General features: G+C 46.3%; 1 protein-coding gene across 1 annotated transcript in view; it reads left to right on the forward strand.

Annotated features, from left to right (window-relative positions):
* Nucleotides 1-387: 387 nt before the first annotated feature.
* Nucleotides 388-25,921, forward strand: part of LOC310922241 (arrestin domain-containing protein 3-like) — a gene marked incomplete at its 5' end in the record, with an annotated part of 43,833 nt that continues 18,299 nt past the window's right edge. The window contains 2 exons of the mRNA XM_083882698.1: nucleotides 388-409; nucleotides 1,171-1,434. Of these exons, the coding sequence (XP_083738824.1) occupies nucleotides 388-409; nucleotides 1,171-1,434 (286 nt within the window). The remainder of the gene's footprint in view (nucleotides 410-1,170; nucleotides 1,435-25,921) is intronic.

Below are 25,921 nucleotides of genomic sequence, written 5' to 3' on the forward strand. Positions count from 1 at the left end.
TTTCGGGGGGGGGGCGGTGGGAGTGCGAGGGCACCTTTTCCGGAGGGTCGGGTCATCTCATCTCATCTCATCTCATCTCATCTCATCTCATCTCATCTCATCTCCTGGCACGGCTTGGGGATCCTGGCTGGCTGTTTGGGAGGTGTCTCAGAAGAAGCTGGCAGCTGAAATTCATACTCTCGGTTTTACGGGAGGCATTTGAACGGAGCTTTGCAAGCAGTGTTTTTCTGCGAAGTGCTCTGAAAGTTTTTTAGGGCAGATCACCTGTCATCTGCCCAGCCATGAGCTATTGCACGTGGCAAAATTATTTTAATAATACCCAGGAGCCAGTGCACTGTCATTACTGACGGTTTGGGAAGGACAGGAAAGGCCATTGTTACTTGGAGGATGGATCTGAGTGGCCAGTTTGGTAGGTCATGAAGATGGGTCAGCCCAATTGCATTGAGGCTGCTGTCATGGCATTTCCAAGTTTTCCCAGGAACCTTTCAATTTAGTCATGGATTTATCTTGTGTTGCCGACATGCCACAGCAGTTGAGTCATTCAGTTTTGTAGAGAGTCAGCGATGCTGCTTTGTTTCATTTGTTGATGACTCTGTGTTGTGTTGTTGAGGCAAAAAAAAAATAATCTTTTAAACAAAAATGAGAAATGCAGGGTGAAACCCTGCAGAGTCGATTGGCAAAGCTTTGCATGCCATCAAGCACCTTACTGGTGCCACAGAATTCTATTAACCCTGCCATGTTGAAAGCTGGAGACTGCGACCAAATGAAAGGCAGCAAATGGAAGAACCATCAAGTGATGATTCAGATGCAAGATGCGAGTGTTCACTCCGCTGGTCCTTCCACCAGACTGAACAATGTTCATTTTTCTTTTTTCCTTTTCTTTTTTCCTAATGCAGAAAGGGTGATATATTGCCATAATCCCTAGCCTTCTGATGATAGTTTACATATCTTCCTGCAAAGTCTCTCAAAACAATCTATATTGTTTTCATTCCTCTTGGTGATAGACTTCTGTATTGACCACTGGAGTCAGAGAGGTGTTCCTCTCAATGACCAATCCTTGACCAAATCCCAAATACTATATAAACCCTAAATCATAAAAAACGGTCCTTCTTTTCCCTGCTTCTACCTGATGGGTGAGTGTGGTTCTTTTCGTGTCCCTAACTGTGACAGTGAAGAGTTTGACAATAAGCTTTGACTGTCTCAGTAACAGCAATATCCCCGTGTATTCTAGCGGGGACACAGTCTCAGGAAGGATCAGTTTAGAAGTTACTGGGGAAATTAGAGTGAAAGCTCTTAAAATTCGTGCAAGAGGGCATGCAAAAGTACGCTGGAGCGAATCTAGAAATGCTGGATCCAACACTGCCTATACACAAAATTACACCGAAGAAGTAGAGTATTTTAACCATAAGGACATTCTAGTCGGGCATGCAAGAGGTAAGCTTTTTGCTTATTAATTCACTATGTGCAGACATATTTCCAGAAAAAGATGTATCTTTGCTTGGTTTATCCCTTTTTAATATGCAATCTCAGAGCGTTCACTATTTCTAAAGATGAAGAAATGCTGGTTGCATTCTTAGGTTGTATTCCTGATTATTTGAACGTTTACTTAAAAGCATGTTGAGGTGCATTTTCAAAGTACCTGAAAACAGGACTTTTTAAAAATACCTGCATTTTAACAGTCTTTTTCATAAGGATTTGCATTGTTTTTAATGTGTTTTTTAATATACAATGCCTTTTTTTTGTTTTTCTTAGTGATATTAGCGTGATTTGTTTCTCTATGGGGAAAATAGCTGTTAAATCAAAACCAGATATGTAGTGAATTACTTTCTTGGTAGCATCCCATCGAATCATAAGTGTAATTAAAATGTAACATTAGACTTTGACACATAACAGATACAGGTCTGACTTGCAGAATTATTTTTAAGGTTGATTCATTGTTGGCAGATAAAAGATTTCCTGTGGATTACTTTGGTGTGCTATCACCACCGCACCCGTAATTTTCCATTTCTTCCTTTGTTCTAAACTAGTATACTTGTAAATTACTTTAATTTCTTTTATTCAACTCCTCTATGGGGGACTCAGATGTAAAAATCTGTCTGAAAGGCCAAATAAGAGGTCATGGTTGTATAATTGGAGCATCGCTTCTGAGTTGAGGAGTTCTGGAACCTGCATTCAATGAAAACCTGGTCTGCTAAGCCCCTATAGAAATGGAAAGTGCCCTGCAAATTCCCTTATTTTTGGGTATGGAAATGGGATATTACATTGTGAGTGGGATCGTGGGTCTTAAATTTGCTAATCTATAGTTTGCATAGTTACATTGTGAAAGTACAAGGGACTCTAAGCTTGTTATTTCTGAAGTTTCCACCCTTTGTTAGAAGCGGTTCAATCCTGTTTGGGGCCAGTCCCGGGAAGAAGAGAGGGAGAATTCCTTCTCTTCGCAGATTGGTTGCACACGTCAGGTGGTGGTGATGACTCAATTCCTAGAACAAGAAAATGTGAAAACTGAGTACATAATTTAGTTGGGTGTTTGGTGGGTTGTTTTTGCTTTTTTTGGGGGGGGTGGGGGGGGGGTGGGGGGGGTAGTTTGTGTGTGTGCGTGGGGTTTTTTTTTTTTTTTTTTTTTTAATTTGAAGTATATTTACTGCAGAGATCTTCTGGAAATAGCAGTTGCTATCGATTTTAATTATGTTACGGCGATGCAAGCAAGCTCAGGTCACTCATGAAGTGTCTTTCTAGCTCAAATGTTCTTTATACTGCTGCCTTAGAAATAATTCTCTCATGTGAAAAATTTATTCACCTCTGGCTTGCAGATGACAGAAACATGCAATCGTGCATGAGTCATTCATAGCAGGATGTATCCTTACGAGTAAGAAGGCGATCCTATGCTTCTGTCAGCTTAAGCAGCAGCAATGACTTTGTATGTGGCCTGTAGATCCAAATGCTGACCTCAATGGTAGGTGAGGCATTGATTTAGAAGGATTAAAGACTGTAGTCAAAATAGATAGTGCTGAGGTAATGTAGCTAAGACTTCCCTTTTGCTAACAGAAGCCAGACCGAAGGAACTGATAATTCTTGGAAAGAACTGATAAATCAGAGGAGCTGTCAAACTAGGCTTTTGCATCCTGAATAATCAATAGACCCCATGAACACAATACAATCATAATTCAAACAGTCCTGGGAAAAACAGGATTTAGCTGTCACGAACACTAAAGGTTAAAAAGTCAGAGCTGAGGAAGACAATCTTTCTTCATCATTTTGGGACCCCACCCTATAAAATAGACCACCGACCCATTTCAAAGAACAAACTACGCATGCTTGATGGCTTTTTGGGCTAATTATCATACGAAGCGGGAAATGGGATGTACCAGAGTTATGAATATGCATTTGTAGTTTGGGTATTCAATACTCCTGTACATAAAAGACCCTGTGATGATCTGTAAATTGCACGTGTGTTTCCGGGAGCTATCCCGCACGCTGCCCGGCGTCGTAATAAACATACACTTTCTAACTTTAAACTGTTAGAGAGTCTTTGTCCGTCATAGTTGGATATTGGTATTAGATCAATATCCATATTTTTTTAATAAATCATAGGTGCTTGGTTTTGTCTGGAAAGGGAACAAAAGGTGGCAGGGAAGGGACAGATCAGACACGTTCTGACACCAGAAGCAAGACTGGTGCTGCATGTGCAGCACGTACAGTCTTAAGCAGTTGTCCCGGAACACCACTGTCCTTCCCTTGGCTGCAGCGGCAGGACTGTGAACACTCGCTGCACAGAGTGGAGTTTAACTCTACGCCTTGTACCCTACCACAGTCTGGAAGACCACTCCCTGTCCCCACCTTGTTATTGGCCTGCTGGAGTTTGTTAGCCTGTTGCTAAGGTGATGCCAGCCGCTGATTGCAGGGGGCTGGGACGTGGGGGAAGTTCCTTTGCCCGCTCACTAGTGTGTGCTGAGAGGCAGAGCGAAGTGGCTCCAGAGGGCACACTGCCTTTCTTGGGAATGCCCACCTCTGGGGACAGGCAGAAGTATTCAAGCTCCTGCCATACACATCCACTGGGCCAGCAAGGAGTTGTGAGCAGGGGCGGCCGTTGAGACACATGGCCCTGCAGCCTCTTGCATCGCCCATTCGGTTATCTCTCCTGTCCCATGCCCTTGGCCAGCACTATCTGTAATCGCCTTTCAGTAATGGTCAGCACATGCCCCTGAGAGAAGTGCAGGATTGGGGTGTCTGCACGGGGCAAGCCAGCAGCGTGGCCCTGTGATATGAGGAGAGCAGATGGTGAGGCGTGGGTGATGCCCTCCCCCTCTCTCCTTACCTCTGCGGTAGTCAGGCCAGACTGTGAGCAGAGTTGCTGAGCAAATGTAGTGGGGTGTAATGTATACTGTATGTATATGAGTGGTTGGCAGGGGATGTGTTCATGCCAGTTTAGGCCAGTCCTCTCCTGCTCCAGCCTAGTCTGTGATTGACAGCTCAGTACTTGCTTACCATAATTCTGCTGCTGCTGTTCAGGCTCAATGGGACTGCTGATCTGACAGGAAGTGAAGAAGGGATGAAAAAATGTATGTGCAAGGAAAACACTACTATTTTTAATTAAAAACAAACAAAGCCCTCCAAGTGTTTTTTAACAACAACAACAAAGCACTATACACATTGCTTTGCTTTTTCGGTGTATCGAAGATCGTTATTTCGTGACATTACATGCTGCAGGTACATTTGTGTAAATAGTCTTCTAGGGGTTTTATATTTTTGCACAGGTTTGTTTCAGCATTTCTGGTGCACTAAAGAAATTGGAGCATCAGCACTTTTGTAGAACAGTGGGAACTAAAAGAAATCTTAAAATGTAGCAGTGTTCCTTCATGATGCTTCAGACTATTAACAACAGGAAGGGTCTTTTGCGTAATCCCACTATATGTGCCTGAATTATGCCAACCCTTATGTATGGTCCTTCCGAGCTTGTCTGTCCGGCTAGCTCTGCTCTTCAGATACCATACAAACGAGTTAATCCTTTGGGTCCAGATTTCAGACAGAGACATGACCTTGCTTGGAAGAAAGGAGCGGCTCACGCTTGGTGTTACTTAGGAAGGTGTGATTTATTAAAAAACTATGGACATTGATCTAATACCAATATCCAAGTATGACGGACAAAGACTCTCTAACAGTTTAAAGTTAGAAAGTGTATGTTTATTACGACGCCGGGCAGCGTGCAGGATAGCTCCCAGAAACACACGCGCAATTTACAGATCATCACAGGGTCTTTTGTCTACAGAAGTATTGAATACACAAACTACAAATGCATATTTGCAGTGGTTCAGCTTTTCCAATGGGTGCAGCTCCGGCCAGCCTTGCTGCCACTACAACCAGGGGGCCACTTTGCCAGAGGCGTGGGCAAACCCGACCACGGTGCGGATAGTGCGCAGAATAGAAAGGCGGGACTCTCAGGATGTGCAACCAAGGGGTGCGTGTTCCCCAAGGCAGCGCTCCGAGAGAGACGCTGACCTCGAGATGCCACGGCTCTTTATTGAGTGGGTTACAGGGGTGGGATTGCGTGGGACCAATCACAACCTTTTGCCAACGTATAATGAGGGAATGCACAACTTTTGAACCAATAATAAGTAACTTGGGGAGGAGGAATACATGATGAGGGGGTGGGGAAGTTATATAACTTAAAGATTGACACTTAACGGAAAAGTGGTAAACAACTATTATGGGATAGGGTTACCAGGACAACCAAGGTTTTGGCGGGAAAGTCTGAGGGAAGGAGAGAAGGAGAGAAGGAGAGGGAAGGAGAGAAGGAGAGGGAAGGAGAGGCCATCTTAAACAATAGTAATAATTACAAAATTATAAAACACAACTTATAAAACCAAACTGGAGCAGTGAAAACCCAACTGGAATTGAATTTAAGCACCACCACATCTCCCCCTTTTTTATTTTTTTGTGATGGATTTTAGTAGTATCTGTTCGGGGGATAGATTTCCTGAAACTGTTCTTGTTCCGTGAGCCACCTCTCGTCATCAGTCTCCGGTACAAAAGTCTTCTGGGTTAGGGTATTCCTCGTCTTCCCATGGCGGGAGTTGCTGCATCTCAATCTCTTTGACGGGAGGAACACTGGCCCAGACGTTGTTCACGCTGAGTGAAGAGGTGGCTGCAGTGATGGTCTTTTGAGTGGATCGTCGTATGATGCCAAACGCAATTCCAATGATGAGTAACAAAAACAAAATTAGGAGTCCCGTTTTTACAGCAGCTGACTGGTCTCCTCTGTAACTTAAAATATAACAAAATAAATTAATCAACAAAAAGCCAGTGAGGAATGGGGAAGGAAGGAGCGGACCTCTCCTCCTCCGGACCAACGGGCTTCCTTTTCCTTCGCCAAGCGACATTTTTTACTTGATGGTCTGACCCTTTGGAGGCCCTGGGAACATAAGGTCTCACCCACTTGGCCGGCACCCATTTAAGTCCGGTGGGTGTCGATACGCAGGCGTACCCGCGTCCCCAAGTGATTAAATCGTGTGGACCTTCCATTCTCATGGTCTCCGGGTCCTTGACGAGAACTGGCGGTTTGGACACTAATTTTAAATTTGGGTTCCCTCCAAAGTGTCTAATTATTGGGGGATTCATAAATTCGAATGAACAATTTAGGAAATTAATTGTGTGCAAGGCCCTGGCTAATCGAATTTGGGGTGACTCCAATTTTAGAATTTGTCCCTGTTGATTGAGGACTCTTTTGATGTTTTGGTGTGTCCTCTCCACAATTGCTTGGCCTGTCGGGGAGTAGGGGATGCCGGTTTTGTGTTCTACTCCCCATTGCTGGAGGAAGTTGCAGAACTCCTTGGAAATATAGCTTGGCCCGTTGTCTGATTTGATGGTCTTAGGGATGCCTAGGAAAGAGAAGGCTTGGAGAAGGTGTTTAATGACATCCCCTGCCTTCTCCCCTGTGTGGGCGGAGGCATAGACTGCTCCAGAAAAGGTGTCCACAGACACATGGACGTACTTCAGCCTCCCAAACTGGGAGACATGAGTAACGTCCATCTGCCAAACCTCGTTGCTGCTCAGCCCTCGGGGGTTCACCCCGGCATGCAGGGTTGGGACTGCATGTCGCTGGCAGCTGGGACAGGTCGCCACAATGGCCTTGGCCTGATCTCGGGTCAGTTTGAATCCTCGGACCAGACCTGGCACATTCTGATGGAAGAGTTGGTGGCTGAGCTTCGCCTGCTGGAAAACGTCGGGCAGCGGGGCCTTCTCGACAGGGGCAGCAAGAGCATCAGCCCTCCTGTTTCCCTCCGCTATGAACCCCGGCAAATCCGTGTGCGACCTGGTGTGCATCACGTAAAACGGTTGCTCTCGGTGGGAGATTAGCCTTATCAGCTTCGAGAGCAACTTAAACAGAGCAATGTTAGTCACTTCTTGGAGAACTGAGTTCTCCGCTCTGGACACTACACCTGCAACGTAGCTTGAATCGGTTACCAAATTAAATGGTTCAGAGAACCTTTCGAAGGCCCTGACGACTGCGGCCAACTCAGCAATCTGAGGGGATCCTTCCACCTCAGCAACGTCAGACTCCCACTGCTGAGTCTGAGGATCTTTCCAAGTCACCACTGACTTGTGGGACCCTCCGGACGCGTCTGTGAAAACTGTCAAGGCTTCGAGCGGTCTTTTGCTCTGAACACTCCTTAAATTTAATTTAAATTGAGCATCCGAATTAAAAATTTTGTGGGCAGGCCGATGGATTGAAATTTGACCAGTGTAACTGTCCAGGGCAAACTGAAGTGCTTCGTTCTCTTGAAGCAAGTGCTCTAACATTGCCTTTGAAATTTGGCCCGAATTCAACCGAATTGGTACGTGGATCACCTCAAAGTCGCAACCGGCCAGTTCTCTAATGCGGACTCTGGCCTTCCGGATTAGTTCAGCCATCAACTCCTGTGGGCGTGTCATCCTCTTGGACCTGTGGTGGCTGAGAAAGACCCATTCTATAATAAGAAGAGGATCTCTCCTGCCTCGGTCCTTCCAGGGTATGCTGGTCACCCCGTTGTCCCATTGGAATATCATTCCATGGAGGTGCGGCAGATTTCCTAGAATGACAAAGCGGAAAGGCAAATCAGCATGGCATCGATTTGCCTGTCTGGTGGACATCAACTCTTGAACCCTTTCCAGTGCTTTCTGTGCCTCCGGGGTGAGTGACCTAGGGGAACTCAGCCCCTCTCCCCCTTTCAATAAATTGAAAAGAGGTGCTAGGTCCTCGGTGGTAAGACCCAGCCAAGGCCTCACCCAGTTCAAAGCCCCACACAGCTGGTGCACATCCGCTAAGGTCTTGATGTTGGTTTGGATAGCCAATTTTTGCGGAACAATGGTCCGCTTATTAATTTCGAGGCCAAGATATTTCCATGGTGGCATCTTTTGAATTTTTGCTTCCTGCAACTCGAACCCTGCAGCAACCAGTGCAGCCACTGTCAGGTCAAGCGCATGCGTCAACAGGTCATCGCTGGGGGCGCACACGAGCACATCATCCATATAATGAAAGATGATGGCCTGGTGTGCAGCTGCACGCACGGGGGTCAGCAAGGAAGACACGTACCACTGGCAGATGGCGGGAGAATTTTTCACCCCTTGGGGACGCACCCGCCAGTGATACCTCTTCCTCGGGGCCTCTCGGTTGATGTTAGGAACCGAGAACGCAAACCGCGGAGCATCGTCGGGGTGGAGAGGAATTTGAAAAAAGCAGTCTTTGATGTCAATTACTGCCAGATTATAATTTTGGGGCAACATGGCTGGGGAAGGCATCCCTGGTTGGAGAGATCCCATATCTTCAATGACCTCATTAATTTGTCTGAGGTCCTGGAGAAGCCTCCATCGGGTCTTGTCGGATTTCTGTATCACGAACACCGGGGTGTTCCAAGGAGAGGTGGTCTCCTCTATGTGACCCTTTCGGAGTTGCTCTTCCACGAGCTCATTCAGCGCCTTTAATTTTTCTTTAGAAAGCGGCCACTGCTCCACCCAAACTGGAGAATCTGTTTTCCAATTCAGTTTTTGGGTGGGGCGCTGTTCAGTGACCGCAGCCCGAAAATTTTGTGGAGGGTCAGGGAATTCAGTTGTCGCCCCCCACTGGGCCAGGACATCTCTCCCCCACAGGGGTGCTTTGTAGTTTAAAACAAAGGGCTGGATGTTGGCCAATTGCCCATTGGACCCCTTAATTTGTACCATGTTTTTCGATTTTTTTGCCAATTGAAGGCCTCCAACACCCTCAACTTGCTCAACCACTGTTTGCAGTGGCCAACGTGACGGCCATAGGTGTTCCGGGATCACCGTTACGTCCGCCCCCGAGTCAAGGAGACCCTTAATGATGGTGGTCTCCCCGCCCACCCTTAATTTGCACACCTCCTCAGGTCTGTCATGTGTAATGTTTATGACTGTGCTTATCTGGGGGTGGCAGGTCTTGCAGTCGCCCTCGGGACACACCCTTTCGGGGAGTGATGGTATTGCCTGGGCGACTATCTGTCCCTTTGACAGATAAATGGGTGGGTTCGTGCAGCGAAGCCAGAGTTCAAACCACTCGGGATCCGCAGGAGTGGTTTGGGGAACAATCTCGATCTTCGGCGGGGTATGTTTACAATCCCCCACGACTACATATGTTGTGCCAATTTTGTTCCAGGTACCTCGATTTTTAGATACCTCCACGCGGTGCCACTCATCATCACGGATCCACAGGGCATCAGATAATTCAAGATGAAAGGGCACTCCTTCGCTTGTTGTCGTCAAGGACTTTCCTGCGAAAGGAACAGGCACATTCGGGTCAGGATCATCAGGTGAAAGACTCTTCAAAGGGGAGTTTCTTGTCTCGTCCGGTGAATTTCCCCCTGGACCTTGCAGAGAATTCCTCCGCTGTCCCTGGGAAGAAAAAGTCAAGTCCGTTAAAATACAATGTCCGGTGCAACTCAAATCAACATTCCCCATTCCCCCTCCCCCGGCTTGGGCCGCCCGATTGGGGTCATCGCACTGGGCGGCTCCGCACTCCCTTATTCGTTTTTTTGTTGGGAGCTTCCTCCCCTTCCACCTCCTCCTCCCCCCTCTTTTTGTTGTTTGAACTCTTGGAATTCCTTTCTCAGGGGGCATGCTTGCCACCAGTGGCCTAGCTTCCCGCAAAAAGCGCAGGGTCTGTCTGCTGCGCCCTTTGACGGGTATTTCCCTTGTCTGGGTGTTTTATGTGTGACGGCCGCGTTGTCCTGTTGGAAGGTTGAGGTCGCTGCGGTTGCTGCACTGACGGCTTTCCTCCGGTGTTCTTGTTTTTCAGGACGCCCCGGCGTCATCAGAGGGACTATCTCTGTGACGACCTCTACGTATTCTTGCAACGTTGGCTTGGGGTTCCTTGGCAAGGTCAGCATCGCCTGTTTACATATCTGGTTGGCATGCTTGAATGCCAAGGATGTGACCAGCCGTTTCCTCGCCAACTCGTCGTCTTCCTGCTGCTCTATGGCTACCGTTAGCCTTTCCACAAACAGCAGGAAGTTTTCCTGAGGTCCCTGAAAAATATCTAAATAGGATTCCATGGGGCCGGAAGGCCGCATGGTGAAAAACGCTTTCACAGCAACCTTAGCAATCTGCGTTAACAACGGCTTGGGAAGTCCTGCGGCTTGCTTTTGAGGCATTTCCCAATCACCCTCGCCCATGACATGTGACAGCGTTATTATGTTTCCCTCATTGTCCACAGCCGTGTCAGGGTCATTCGACCAACCTGGAAGGGTGTCCTGCAAGTGCCTTTTCCAGGTCGCAAACCAGAGCTGATACTCAGTTCTGGAATGCAAGCACTGGAAAAGGTACTTGATGTCATGTGGGACTACATCACTCCCGGTAACCTGGCCATCCAACAAGCCAAGGAAGTACGGACTCATGCGGCCGTACTCCTTGAGGGCCTTCATGAGTTCCCTGACCACGTTCTGGGACAATTGCTGCCATTTTGCCTCCTCATGCCCTCCCCTACCCCTCCTGTAGGTAACCGGAGCGAGAGAAGGGACATGGGGGTCATCACTTCCTGGATCCCACCCCTCCCCCTCCAAGCCCCAAGCGTGGGAACCGGAAGAAGGGGCGTGGGAACCGGGAGGCAGTGGGCGGGACTTGGGCGTCACCGAGGGGCGTGGCCGAAGACAGGAGGGGGGCGTGCCAGGGTCTGGGAAAGGCACGCCTTCGGAGGAGTGGTTTTGGGTGGAGACCTGGGAGGTGCGGCAGGTGGGGGGGTCATAGGAAGGGGTTTCAGGAGAGGGACGGCCTCGGGGAAGAGTGGAAGGGGACAGAAAAGGGTTGGTGGGAGAAAACTTGGGGGACTGGGAAGGGGAAGGGAACGGGAGCGGGGCCATGGCGGCGGCGGCGAGCGGCGCCTCCGGCAGCGGAATGGCGGGCAGGGTGGACAAAGAGGACGACCGCGCCATGCGGCCGCCGCCATTCCGCGCCTCTGCCGCGTGGCCGCCACGCGGCTCTCCCGCGTGGCCGCCGCGTGCGCCTTCCGCATGGGCGCCGCGTGCTCCTGCCACGTGGTCGCCATGCGCGCTTTCCACGCGGTCGCCATGCGGCTTTTCCGCATGAGCGCCGCGTGCGCTTGCCACGCGGTCGCCATGCGGCTCCGCGTGGGCATTTTGTGTGCATTCTCCTCCGTTTACACTGAACCGAACTCGGGGTTTGTTTAGGGAGGTTCGGGGAAGGGAAAATTCCTCGGGAGCGTGGCCAGGGCTCCGTCGGATGTCCCGGGCAGACTGCCCTGTCTGCCCCGGGCGGGGGGTCGGCATTTTGAGGGAGCCAGGGCTGGTGGGCTGGGGTTTGCCCGCTGCGTCCCTGAGAATGCCGCGGCGGGGTGACGGGGAGCGGGACACAGAACGGGAACAACGGGGGGAAACGGAACTTTCTCCAGGAGACTGCTCTTTCTGCACTCCTTTCATATTTTTTACAGCGGTCCGAATCTTTTGGGACCAGAACAGATATTTCGCCGCTTTTTCGTCTCCAGAGGCGGCCAAATTGGTAAGTTTTAAAATGACAGGCTCCCAAAATCGGAGCTCCGTCACAACCTCCGGCGTAGTCTTGGGGAAATGCAGAAAGAGCATGCGCACAAACCGCTTCAGCTCTCCTTCGGAAAACTTAACATTATTAAAACTGAGAACGCCAACAAAACAACGAAACACGCCTTTCTGCTCTGCCGAGAGCTTGGCACCCATTCTTAACTTCCAAACCGTACCGCAACACAAAAATAAACTAAAAATCGAATCCCAGCACGAAAACTCCGGTCAGGCAGTACCCCCCCACTGCCTCCGCCCCGGAGGTGCCTCGTAAAACAAAAAAACCCGCTTTAAACTGCGTCTGTCGCCCGTGCGCAGACCGAAAACGGGGTGGCTCCGGCTTGCCGTCGGGGAATCGAACCCCGGTCTCCCGCGCCCGGGCCGGCCAAGGAATGAGCACGGCTCCGCTCCGGTCCCGCCGCTCCCGTGGTCCCGGTCCCGCCTGACCGGGAATCGAACCCGGGTCGCGGCGGTGAGAGCGCCGAATCCTAACCACTAGACCACGGACTCGGCCGTGTCGCTCCCGATCACCGCGCGCGGCTTCCCGATAGCTGGGCTCAGGCGCACCAGCTCGGAGCCGCGGAAACACAAAACACAAACCAACAAAACAAAATAAAACCAGGAACCTTTAAACAAAAACCTGAGAGAGGAAAACAACCCCCCCCCCGAGTGCCGCGCGGCTTGATCCCCCCAGGACAGCAGCTCCTGGGCTGGATCCCCCTTTTTGGGTAGGGTGAGGGCTAGGGGCTCACACTTACCCTTCCCTTGGTTCCTGCGTGGGTACGGCGGTTTGGTCTGGGATCAATCCGCACCGAAGAGGACTCTACTGGGTGCTGCAGAGCTACTCCCTTCGTCCTCCCGGGAGCGCACCTGAAGGCTGCTTCCACCAGGAGGCGCGACGACAATGAAAAATCCGTAAAGGTCCCGATCGACCGGATTCACCCGCGACACTCTCGAACTGAGTGCGCCCCGTCAGTGCCGTCGCCGTCGGGTCGTCTGTTGTTTGCCCACGCGTGACAGCCCCACGTTGGGCGCCAGACTGCAGTGGTTCGGCTTTTCCAATGGGTGCAGCTCCGGCCAGCCCTGCCGCCACTACAACCAGGGGGCCACTTTGCCAGAGGCGTGGGCAAACCCGACCACGGTGCGGATAGTGCGCAGAATAGAAAGGCGGGACTCTCAGGATGTGCAACCAAGGGGTGCGTGTTCCCCAAGGCAGCGCTCCGAGAGAGACGCTGACCTCGAGATGCCACGGCTCTTTATTGAGTGGGTTACAGGGGTGGGATTGCGTGGGACCAATCACAACCTTTTGCCAACGTATAATGAGGGAATGCACAACTTTTGAACCAATAATAAGTAACTTGGGGAGGAGGAATACATGATGAGGGGGTGGGGAAGTTATATAACTTAAAGATTGACACTTAACGGAAAAGTGGTAAACAACTATTATGGGATAGGGTTACCAGGACAACCAAGGTTTTGGCGGGAAAGTCTGAGGGAAGGAGAGAAGGAGAGAAGGAGAGGGAAGGAGAGAAGGAGAGGGAAGGAGAGGCCATCTTAAACAATAGTAATAATTACAAAATTATAAAACACAACTTATAAAACCAAACTGGAGCAGTGAAAACCCAACTGGAATTGAATTTAAGCACCACCACACATATTCATAGCTCTGATACCTCCCATTCCCCGCTTCGTATGGTAATTAGCCCAAAGAGCCATCAAGCATGCGTAGTTTGTTCTTTGAAATGGGTCGGTGGTCTTTTTAATGGGGTGGGGTCCCAAAATGATGAAGTAAGATTGTCTTCCTCAGCTCTGAGTTTTTAACCTTTAGTGTTCGTGACAGCTAAATCCTGTTTTTCCCAGGACTGTTTGATTTATGATTGTATTGTGTTCATGGGGTCTATTGATTATTCAGGATGCAAAAGTCTAGTTTGACAGCTCCTCTGATTGATCAGTTCCTTCCAAGGATTATCAGTTCTTTCAGTCTGGCTTCTGTTAGCAAAAGGGAAGTCCTAGCTACATTATCTCAGCACTATCTATTTTGACTACAGTCTTTAATTCTTCTAAATCAATGCCTCATTTTCCCCACTTCTCCTTTTTTAAAGTGAGTAAATTCTTTTACTCAAAAGTGTCTTCCTCATCAATCCAATCTGTACAGCTAGTGTCTCTCAAGACCAAGCCATACGCTTTTGATAATGAGGTTAAGGCTGCTATTCGTCGTAGCATCCTCCAATTCCAAACAAGCATCTCAACAGATAAAACTAAACTTATACTAACCAGAATAAGCAACACAACTATAGGGTGGAGTAAGGCATTTAGTATACCCGTTGCTGTTGGAGACCACCCAAAAAGCACATCCCACCAGTGATGAGACAAATGTTCCTCAAGCCTCTTAAATACTCCTTTGATGGTTTCTGTGTCATGGTGAATTGTAATTAATGTCCTTCTTCCCTCTTCCTTAATTTCTTTTAAGATTTCTTTCAATCTGGGATGTTTCATCAATTGAGCGACTAAAGTCAAATTCATTCCTATGGGTACAGGCAGTATATTCTGCACGGTAGTTAGGTTAGCCTTTATATATTGATGTGATATTACAGGTGCTTGATAGGAAAAATCACATCCCTTAATTCTGACAAAAATGCAAATACACAAATTGAATTGGATCTCATTTATAATTTGGTTGTCTATTTTTATGATGCGGCATGCTGTCCTTAGACAGACACAACCTTGCCCTGTATACACCAGTGAAGTTTTCTGTTTGACTGGATGCGTTTCAAAGTGACAGATATTCTGGTCTGTATCCAAGCAAGTGTCTTTGTCACCTTCTAATGTCCCTTCACATATGTATCCTAGCTGTCTTCTCGCAGTACAGGGCTCTAGATTAACAGTTTGCCATTTTCCTTCAATTTCTCGTGCCCACATCCGGTGTTCAGAAGGGTATAATACAGTTCCCTCATGATTTAATCCTAAGGGGACTATTGGATGTATTAGGTCCACCGAGGCATCACGTATAGTTAAAACAAAGGCTGTCGCTACACTAGTCACAGGGTTATAAGTGAAATTGACCATCACCCACCAAGACTGGAGTTCCCTCTCCATATCAGAGGCATTATCCCAAACAATTTTGCGAATCTCAGCCGGAAATGTTCCCTCTCCGCCTTCCCTGATAACTGTGGCAGCCACTGATTGCATCCACAGTTGTGCCTGAGTACATCCTAGAGCCAGAGAAATGTTTTCACTAGCTGTACCTAGTGCATTAATTATTACCTCATGATCTTGCTCTTCTGTGTTTTCCCATTCTGGTAGTATTTGGGTCAATTTCCAATGATTGTTACCCAATGCAAGTAGAGAGGATTGCAAAGGTTGTTGTAGTTGGACTAGATCATTCCCTACTGAGGCTAATTTATTCATCAGTACCTCTGAATCTATTGTATTTAGTACTCCCAACCCTGTTCCTAACACCCCAGTGAGATCTCTCTTACTTCTAAAATTAGGAGGCATACTTTTTTGGAGCCAAGTGGTCCAGTCCATAAAGGGGTTTTTGAGAAATGGAGCACATTCTGGACAAACGTGAGAAGCATTTACCTGTACTCCCATTTCTACTCGTTTTAAAGACCACTTTGGGTTAATTATCAGCCTCTGAACTCCTGTCTTTTTAATAGCATATGGCCCAATTTTGGTAATTACAGGAGTTATGTGTTCCTCTACTTTTCGGATAGATGGTACCTGGGGGATCACGGCCTTTCTTGGCACTGGTGGAATCATCTTGGTTTGGTTCTTATGGAGCTCAGTACATACCTGAGTAATGTTAAAGTTGATGTCATACCCTCTTATTGCACACCCCTCTATTTTGAGTCTAAATTGAGGACATTTACTCAAGCATTTGTCACAGCATTCAGGACTAATCCGGATGGGTCTCATGGGCGGGTGGTAAGCCTCATGGAACCCATCCTGTACGAATGCATACTTACACCCCCAAACATTTCTTCCTTCCCATAAGCTTGCATTCGTAACTCTTAGCATCTTATTCAAAGCCTTACGAGAGTAAGCATCATAAGCTTTTCCTTGACATCTGTTTATCTCGGTCACATTGTACCTACGTGGTATTGCGCTGACCCTTGCTATAGTTATTGCTGCAATAATTACAACTTTCCACATAATGTCCATAATAATTATTAGTCCTTCTATTCGTGGTTCCGAGTGAGCTTCAGTTTCAGTTCGTCATCACCTGGTGTGATCTTCCAGATTCCTTCTGGGGCTTTCTTCACTCGGGAGTGATGGATCCAGGCCTTTTGTTCTTTAATCTTGATTGCAGTGAAGGTGGTGAGAAGCACTTGGAATGGTCCTTCCCACTGTGGTTCCAAGGTCTTTTCTGCAAAAGACTTAACATATACATAATCCCCAGGTTGTATATCATGTACTGGCCCATCTAATTCCCTGTTTTGAGCTCCAGCCACATATTTCTCAATTTCTCTAAGTTGTCTATTTAGGGCCACCATATACTTGTGTAGGATTTCCTCCCCTACTTGCATGGGTGCTATTCCATCTTGAACTGCATACGGCCTTCCATACAATATTTCAAAAGGACTTAGTTTTTCTTTTGCCCTTGGTTTTGTCCGAATTCGTAATAATGCCAATGGGAGAGCCTGAGGCCAGGGCAAATTAACTTCTTGTCCCAACCTCACAATTTGTAATTTAATCAAGTGGTTCATTTTTTCCACTTGGCCACTGGATTGTGGATGGTATGGAGTATGCAATTCCCAGTCTATTCCCAGGTGGTTACTTATTTGTTGTACAATTTTTGAAACAAAGTGTGGCCCTCTATCTGAGGATATGGTGGCTGGAACTCCAAACCTCGGTATTATTTCTTGCAACAGTGCTTTGGTCACTTCTCGGGCCTTAGCTGTCCTGGCAGGAAATGCTTCTGGCCATCCTGAAAAGGTATCAGTTAACACCAATAGGTAACGATATCCTCCCTTCCTGGGCAGCTCTGTAAAATCAATTTGCCATTGTTGCCCAGGCCCACAGCCTTTTCCAATTTGTCCCATTTTTGGCTTTGGGGTATTTTTGGGATTAGTTTGGAGGCAAAGACTACACTGATGGGTTACCTGTATCACTGTACCTTGTAACTTCCTGACCATAATTCTTTCCTTCAAATAGCTATACAAGACATCTATTCCCCAGTGTGTTTTCTCATGTTCCCTTTGCACTAATGGCCATAACAAATAGGAGGGTACTACAAGTTTCCCTTCCTCTGTCACAGCCCACCCTTCCTGATTATAATTTGCTTTCTCTGCTTTAATAAGTTTCTTATCCTTCTTATTGTATACTGGTTTACCTTCAATTGAAATTTTTCCATCTGGGATAAGTGCTGCCTCAATTGTCTCATTGGGCACCTCACCTTTAGCTGCGTCTTTTGCCTCTCTGTCTGCCAGCATGTTCCCTTCCTCTAATTCAGAACTCACTTTTTGGTGCGATCTGATGTGCATGATTGCTACTCTCTCAGGTAGCTGCACAGCATCTAGCAGCTTTAGGATTTCTTGTGAGTGTTTAATGCTTTTCCCATGTGAATTTAATAGTCCTCTCTCCTTCCAAATGGCTCCGTGTGCATGGACTACCCCAAACGCGTATCTTGAATCTGTATAGCTGTTAATTTCTTTGCCTTTTGCTAGCTCCAAGGCTCGGATCAAGGTGATGATTTCAGCCTTCTGTGCAGAGGCGTTGGTGGGCAATGGTCCAGACTCTATTACCTCTCTGCTGGTAGTAACTGCATACCCCGCATGCCTCTTTCCACTGACAACGTAGCTACTTCCATCGGTAAACCAGGTCTCAGCATCCTCAATAGGAGTATCCTTCAGGTCCGGGCGACTGGAGTAGGTGGCTTCAATGGTCTCCAGGCAATCGTGGATCACTGATTCTCCCATACTCCCGCTGAGGAAGGAAGCTGGGTTCACAATGTTAGTTACCACAATCTCAACATCATCTTGTTCTACCAGTATAGCTTGGTACTTTAGGAATCTTTGTGGGGAGAGCCAATGCCCCCCTTTTGCTTCAAGGACTGCAGACACCGTATGGGACACTAGCACAGTCATCTTCTGGCCTAGGGTGAACTTGCGTGCTTCCTGGATATTCACAGCCACTGCTGCAACAGCTCTGAGGCACCCTGGCCATCCTTTAGCAGCTGTGTCTAGTTGTTTGGAAAGATAGGCCACTGCCCTCCGATATGGGCCAAGGTTCTGTGCCAATATTCCCAAGGCGATTCCTTGCTTTTCGTGAGAGAACAAGAAGAATGGTTTGCTCACATCTGGAAGTCCCAAAGCTGGAGCTGACATGAGGGCTTGCTTTAGCTGGTCAAAGGCTCGAGTAGCTTCCTTTGTCCACTGAAGTTCTCTAATTCCATCCATGATCAAGGCATATAGAGGTTTAACAAGCAATCCATAATTATAGATCCACAGTCTACACCATCCCGTCATGCCCAAAAAGGTTCTAAGTTCTTTCACTGTTTGAGGCTTTGGAGTCTGGCATATCGCCTCTTTGCGGTCCTGCCCCAAAGTCCTTTGTCCAGCACTCACTTCATAACCCAGGTAAATGACTGTTTGCCTCACCAGCTGGGCTTTCTTTTGGGATACTCGATACCCCTGTAGGCCCAAGAAGTTTAGGAGGCTTACCGTCCAGTCCACACATGTTGCTTGGGTCTGTGTGGCTATCAGCAGGTCATCTACGTACTGGAGTAGCTGTCCTTCTCCTGGTGGGGGTTCCCAAGATTCCAAATCCTTTGCAAGCTGTTCCCCAAATATGGTGGGGGAGTTCTTGTAACCTTGGGGAAGAACGCACCATGTGAGCTGAGTCCTTCGTCCAGTTTTGGGGTTTTCCCACTCAAATGCAAAAATTTGCTGGCTGGCTTCATGGAGAGGGAGGCAAAAGAAGGCATCCTTCAAATCTAAAACGGTAAACCAGGTTAACTCAGGTGTTAAGCGAGTCAGCAGTGTATAAGGATTGGCAACTACTGGGTACAGATCTTCAGTTATTTTGTTGACAGCTCTTAAGTCCTGTACTAGCCTGTATGACCCATCAGGCTTCTTCACTGGCAAGATAGGAGTGTTGAAATCAGACTGACACTCCCTCAATAGTCCTATCTTCAAAAAATGTTCAATAATTGGACTAATCCCTTTCCTATCTTCTCTTTTTAGGGGATATTGTTTAACCCTTACTGGCTGTCCTCCTTCCTTAAGTTTGATCTGTACTGGTAGTGCATTCTTTGCCCGGCCTGGTATGTCAGAGGCCCACACTCCCGGAAACACCTGATCTATTATTTTACTGAAAGTTTCTTTATTTGCAACTTCGATTTCCTTGGTTATCATCTACATATTGTTGATCCTTTACCTCCAAAATAATTTCCCCATTCTTAAATATTATTTTTGCTTCCAGCTGCTCTAGCAGATCTCTGCCCAAAAGTGCAGATGGAGCATTAGGCATATATAAAAATCAATGGATTCCCCATTGTTTCCCCAATTTAAACTTCAATGGTTTGCAAAAGTAAGCCCTCTCAGGTTGGCCAGTCGCTCCTCTTACCATAACATAGTCATTGGTTACAGGTATTAGGGCCTTATTCAGCACTGAAAATGTTGCCCCTGTGTCTATTAAGAATTTCACCTCCTTTTCTCTGTCCCCTAGTTTGACTATAACCAGAGGGTCCCCTAGGGTGGGGCCCTCCGGTCCTCCTCAGTCTTCTTTGACATGAGCAATCATCTTTTCCCCTTTTTGACCGCCTTTTCTGTGTTCATCACCCTTTCTTAATTCTGGGCACTGGTTCTTCCAGTGCCCAGTTTACCTGCAGAAGGCACACTGGTTCTTTCCCAGTCGGGATGGGCCCTGTTTCAGTGGACCATGTCCATGTTTTCCTTTTTCCCTCTCTTTTGCTTCTGCTACTAATTTCTTCATCCCTTGTTTATATCCTTCTTCCCGATTACTAAAAACTCTCCAGGCCTCATCCAGTAAAGCTTCTAAATTCCGGCTGTCTGGACCCCGGATCTTCTGGAGTTTCCGCCTGATGTCTCCTGTAGACTGTCCTAAAAATAAATTTATTAATTGCTGTGTTCCTTCATTAGATTCAGGATCCAGGGTGGTGTGTCGGCGCATTGCGTCTTGCAGGTGATCTAGAAATTCAGAAGGTGTTTGGGAGGGGCCTTGTTTGACAGCATATAGGGCTGACCAATTTATGGTTTTGGGGATGGCTCTTTCTAGCCCTTTTACTATCAATTCCTGGTATCTCCTTAACCGTCCCAGCTCCTCATCCTCATTAGGATCCCAGCCTGGGTCCTGCAGGGGAAATACATCTTTGACATCTTCCTGTGTTGTTCTACAATCATCCTCGGCTAGATCCTTAGCTACTTTCAGAACTAATTGCTTTTCAGTTTCTGTTAAGGCATCAAGCAGCAATTGGAGATCTGCCCAATCTGGTAAATGCTGCTTGATTATAAACTTCATTTTCTTAGCAACCCCTATTGGATCACTTCGATAGCCCTTAGCACTCTTTTCCCAAATCTCTAAATCAATTGAGGAAAAGGGGACCTTAATCAGTTTTGTCTCTCCCTCAGAGGTCATTGCTTGTCTTAGGGGTGCTTGTATGACTCCTCTGGTTTGTTTTTGGGTTCTTGATGCTATAGGCCCTTGTGGGGAAAGTTTGGGAGCTGACGGGGGAGGTTCAGGTTCATCCCACTCACTGTCACTACTAGGTAATGGTGGATATAGTTTAGTTGCTGTGGAAGATGAAGTGGGGGAGGTTGGAGTCAATAGTGGTCCTGAATCTGCATTTTCCACCACCCTCCTCCTTTCCTGTCTTTTTGGGGGTGGTTTAAGTATGTTTGCTGTCTCTCGTTCCAAAGTCTCTACTTGGTATACCTTGTCGGGATGTGTGCACCTCTGATTTATCGAGCAGGTGCTGCAACAACGTTTTGGTTTCCCTTTAGTAGCTTTATTGTCCTTTTCAAGGGCCAATACTAAAGGATCAGATGGTGGTCTCATTCCACAATCCCTTTGCCACTCAGGGTGATTTCGGAGGCTGAAAAACATATCTGCATAAGTCACCTCTGACCACTTTTGTTCCCGCCGCAGGAAAAGCATTAACTGTAATAGTGTCTCATAGTCCAGTGTACCATTCACTGGCCACTTCACTCCCTCATCAAGTTTATATAATGGCCACCACTGTGTACATAACTTAACCAGCTCTCTCTTGGTTTCTGCACCATCATAGCCCGCCAGCTCTTTCCAGTGTGTTAAAATGCACCCCAAAGGGCTCCCTTTAGGGACCTCTTTACTCTCATTTGCCCCCATGCTTAGAGATTTTTTTTTTTTTTTCTTTAACCAGAAAAAAGGAAAAAACAAACAAACAAACAAAAAACCTCAGCTTGTTCTTTAAAACAGGGCCCGAAGCACCAGCTGTTGAAGAAAGAATTTATGTTTACCTAAAAAGGAAAAATTCTTTTTATTTAAAAGCAAAACCCCATACAATTGCTTAGACACTTAATCCAAATTACTGGTTATTAATTTTTAGGGTTTCCGAAATTCCGTCCCTGGGCAGGGGAACTCTTTGAATCAGCTTTCCAATTCTTGTGTCTCCTATTCTTGGGCATATAGTTTAACCAGAAAAAAAAAAGGGAAAAAACCAGTTTGTTAATCTTAAAAAAATTAGCAATATGTAAACAAGGCTCGAAGCACCAGCTGTTGAAGAAAGAATTTATGTTTACATAAAAAAGGAAAAATTCTTTTTATTTAAAAGAAAAAAAACACGCGATTACCCAGACACCTAATTCAAATTACTGGTTATTAATTTTAGGGTTTCTGAAATTCCATCCCTGGGCAGGGGAACTCTTTGAACCAGCTTTTCAATTCTTGTGCTTAAAACAAAAAGTTAACAATTGAAGAAAATTTGCAATCAACTTCTTATACACTGTCCCCCTTCACCAAAACCTGTTTATGTGATAGCAATTTTTTAGGCTCACAAAACAATGGGTTCAAAAACACTCCACAAATTTTTTGCACTGAGGAAAAAGCGGGGGTTTTCTCGATCAGGCAGTTTTGGCTCTTTTTACAATTAAAACTGTATTCTACAAACAAACAATAGTTAAAACAAACACATCAGGCTTTTTCAGAATTTCAAAGACTCAGCCGGAGGCGACAAATCCCGGCTCCCTGCCGGTTACCGGGACAACCCAGATTCCTGCCTGATCACTGTGATATCTCCGGAGAATGTTTGCAAAGAGCACAAAAAAAAAACCCACCCAAAACTTTTTTTTTTCCTTAATAAACAACTAACAGTTTATCCACCCACAGATGTTTTTCTATTGAACAGCACACTGATTAAAATCACACTATCAGTTATGCAGTCAGGACTCACAGCACTCTCCGTGACACCCTCCAGTCACGGCCCAAGCACATCTCCCCGCCGAATTCCTCTGCTTTTCAGCAGAGATATCCTTCCGCGGATCGGCGGGGGTTTTAAAATCTCTTAAAAACAAAAACACTTACAACACAAACTTTCACAATTCACACACATACGGTACACAAATTATTCTTTTTGTAAGCACTCAATCACAAAGAAAACCCAAACAGACACGAATACACACACATTCAGCGTTCGCGACCGCAACTCAAAACGGGACCCTGTTCACCTCAAAAATTCAGGCTAGCCTCTCAGATTATGAATTACCAAAGTGCACCTTTAAACTACAAGCCAAATTGGAACCAATACAATAGCTCTGTGCTGCCGCTGCTTTCCCCTGGAATGCAGCCAACAGTGACCAGCGTTACCTGGACAAACCAAAGATGGAGCCACTACGCCCCCAATACCAGCATCTCTATGCTGCTGCTGCTTTCCCCCCCCCCTGGAATGCAGCCAACAAGTGACCAGCTTTACCTGGAACACAACAACTGTTACAATACTCCTCGGAGATTCCAAAACCCAGGCCTCTGCTTTGCATAAGACGTCTCTTATGACTTATAAGCCGCCTCTATTCAAAGGCACCTTCATTCAATACATTTTTCTTTAAACATACCTTTTGTCCGTACTTCCAGGAGGTTCAGGTCTTTCCCCGGGTGGACGGTAAGGTCTGAGGAGCCCTCACCCCGAAAACTTCCGGGTGGGCGCCCTGAGGGGTCCTAGACCCCACCGGCCCGACGGCCAGAGAGAGCAGTTCTCCTGGCTGGCTCGCCAAAATGATTTATTAAAAAACTATGGACATTGATCTAATACCAATATCCAACTATGACGGACAAAGACTCTCTAACAGTTTAAAGTTAGAAAGTGTATGTTTATTACGACGCCAGGCAGCGTGCGGGATAGCTCCCAGAAACACACGCACAATTTACAGATGATCACAGGGTCTTTTATGTACAGGAGTATTGAATACACAAACTACAAATGCATATTCATAGCTCTGATACCTCCCATTCCCCACTTCGTATGGTAATTAGCCCAAAGAGCCATCAAGCATGCGTAGTTTGTTCTTTGAAATGGGTCGGTGGTCTTTTTAATGGGGTGGGGTCCCAAAATGATGAAGTAAGATTGTCTTCCTCAGCTCTGACTTTTTAACCTTTAGTGTTCGTGACAGCTAAATCCTGTTTTTCCCAGGACTGTTTGAATTATGATTGTATTGTGTTCATAGGGCCTATTGATTATTCAGGATGCAGAAGCCTACTTTGACAGCTCCTCTGATTGATCGGTTCCTTCCAAGGATTATCAGTTCCTTCAGTCTGGCTTCTGTTAGCAAAAGGGAAGTCCTAGCTACATTATCTCAGAACTATCTATTTTGACTACAGTCTTTAATTCTTCTAAATCAATGCCTCAGGTGTTTATTCAGGGCGAAAGCCCAGGTGGTCAAAGCGTGAGTGTCAGTGTGAGTTCTTGCTTGCTCTTATGAACATGGGCGTTACAGATGGAAATGAGGGGGAGTGACTTAGGTATAGGGGGGCATTGACATTGCCATATAGGGGTGAAAGGGGTGTAGATATTCTTGAGGCCCTGGCTGAGCCACCTGGCTGGGCTACAGCCATCAAGAATGTGTTCACAGATAAGATACAAAGCTATACAATGGGCTAGGCCAGGGCTATTAAGGGACATACAATGGTGGGAGCCAGGCCTATTATGAAGTTAACAGCAGTAATCGAGGAAAAGGAGTGTGGGGGTAGGAATGAACCCTTACAGAAACTTAATAACAAAAATTATACAGAATTTTTAGGAAACCCAAAATGCACACCGCAACACTTTTGTATGTGGAATGCTGAATTGTTTTATCTAAATAACTTTCTATTCTGTTGGAATCAGCGGGTTTTTTTTCTGGGTTCATGATAATTATATTGGAACAAACTGCAAATTTATTGGGGCATTTAAAGCAATACAAGGAATCATGACTATAAAACAAGGTCAGCTTTCTCGTTGAAATTAGGAAATGTTTGGGTCTTTGCTATCCAAGCAAGATCGAGCTAAACTTTCAATTTTTGATACATTAGCTCTTAACAACATTAATTGGACAGCTTGCCACTTCTCGTGCCCCTGAATTTGTTCAGTACTTTCTAGGTGGTGCTTGCGCACTTTTTAAAAAAATCGATTTTTAGACACTTGCTAGGCAGGCGATAGGAGGAAGCTGAATTACTACATGTAATCGATTAATGTAGCAGACAATACTAAGATCACTTAATACTATTAGAGAGCTCTATTTCATTTTAAGTTTTAACTAGAAGTCATATCGGAAAGCAGTTTCCATTACGTATCTTTCAGGCAGACCTTGAAATGGCAGCAGTTACAACTATGTCAGTACTTGGAATCAAGATCATAAATTAAACCAAGGTAACTTCTGCTTTTATGTCAGGCGAGTCTTGGAATCTCACCTTGATTTATTAAAAAAAATATGGATATTGATCTAACACCAATATCCAACTATGACGGACAAAGACTCTCTAACAGTTTAAAGTTAGAAAGTGTATGTTTATTACGACGCCGGGCAGCGTGCGGGATCGCTCCCAGAAACACACGCGCAATTTACAGATGATCACAGGGTCTTTTATGTACAGGAGTATTGAATACACAAACTACAAATGCATATTCATAGCTCTGATACCTCCCATTCCCCACTTCGTATGGTAATTAGCCCAAAGAGCCATCAAGCATGCGTAGTTTGTTCTTTGAAATGGGTCGGTGGTCTTTTTAATGGGGTGGGGTCCCAAAATGATGAAGTAAGATTGTCTTCCTCAGCTCTGACTTTTTAACCTTTAGTGTTCGTGACAGCTAAATCCTGTTTTTCCCAGGACTGTTTGAATTATGATTGTATTGTGTTCATAGGGCCTATTGATTATTCAGGATGCAGAAGCCTACTTTGACAGCTCCTCTGATTGATCGGTTCCTTCCAAGGATTATCAGTTCCTTCAGTCTGGCTTCTGTTAGCAAAAGGGAAGTCCTAGCTACATTATCTCAGAACTATCTATTTTGACTACAGTCTTTAATTCTTCTAAATCAATGCCTCAGGTGTTTATTCAGGGCGAAAGCCCAGGTGGTCAAAGCGTGAGTGTCAGTGTGAGTTCTTGCTTGCTCTTATGAACATGGGCGTTACAGATGGAAATGAGGGGGAGTGACTTAGGTATAGGGGGGCATTGACATTGCCATATAGGGGTGAAAGGGGTGTAGATATTCTTGAGGCCCTGGCTGAGCCACCTGGCTGGGCTACAGCCATCAAGAATGTGTTCACAGATAAGATACAAAGCTATACAATGGGCTAGGCCAGGGCTATTAAGGGACATACAATGGTGGGAGCCAGGCCTATTATGAAGTTAACAGCAGTAATCGAGGAAAAGGAGTGTGGGGGTAGGAATGAACCCTTACAGAAACTTAATAACAAAAA

This window comes from Zosterops lateralis, assembly GCF_965231275.1.
Source record: "Zosterops lateralis genome assembly, chromosome: W".
Lineage (NCBI taxonomy): Eukaryota > Metazoa > Chordata > Aves > Passeriformes > Zosteropidae > Zosterops > Zosterops lateralis.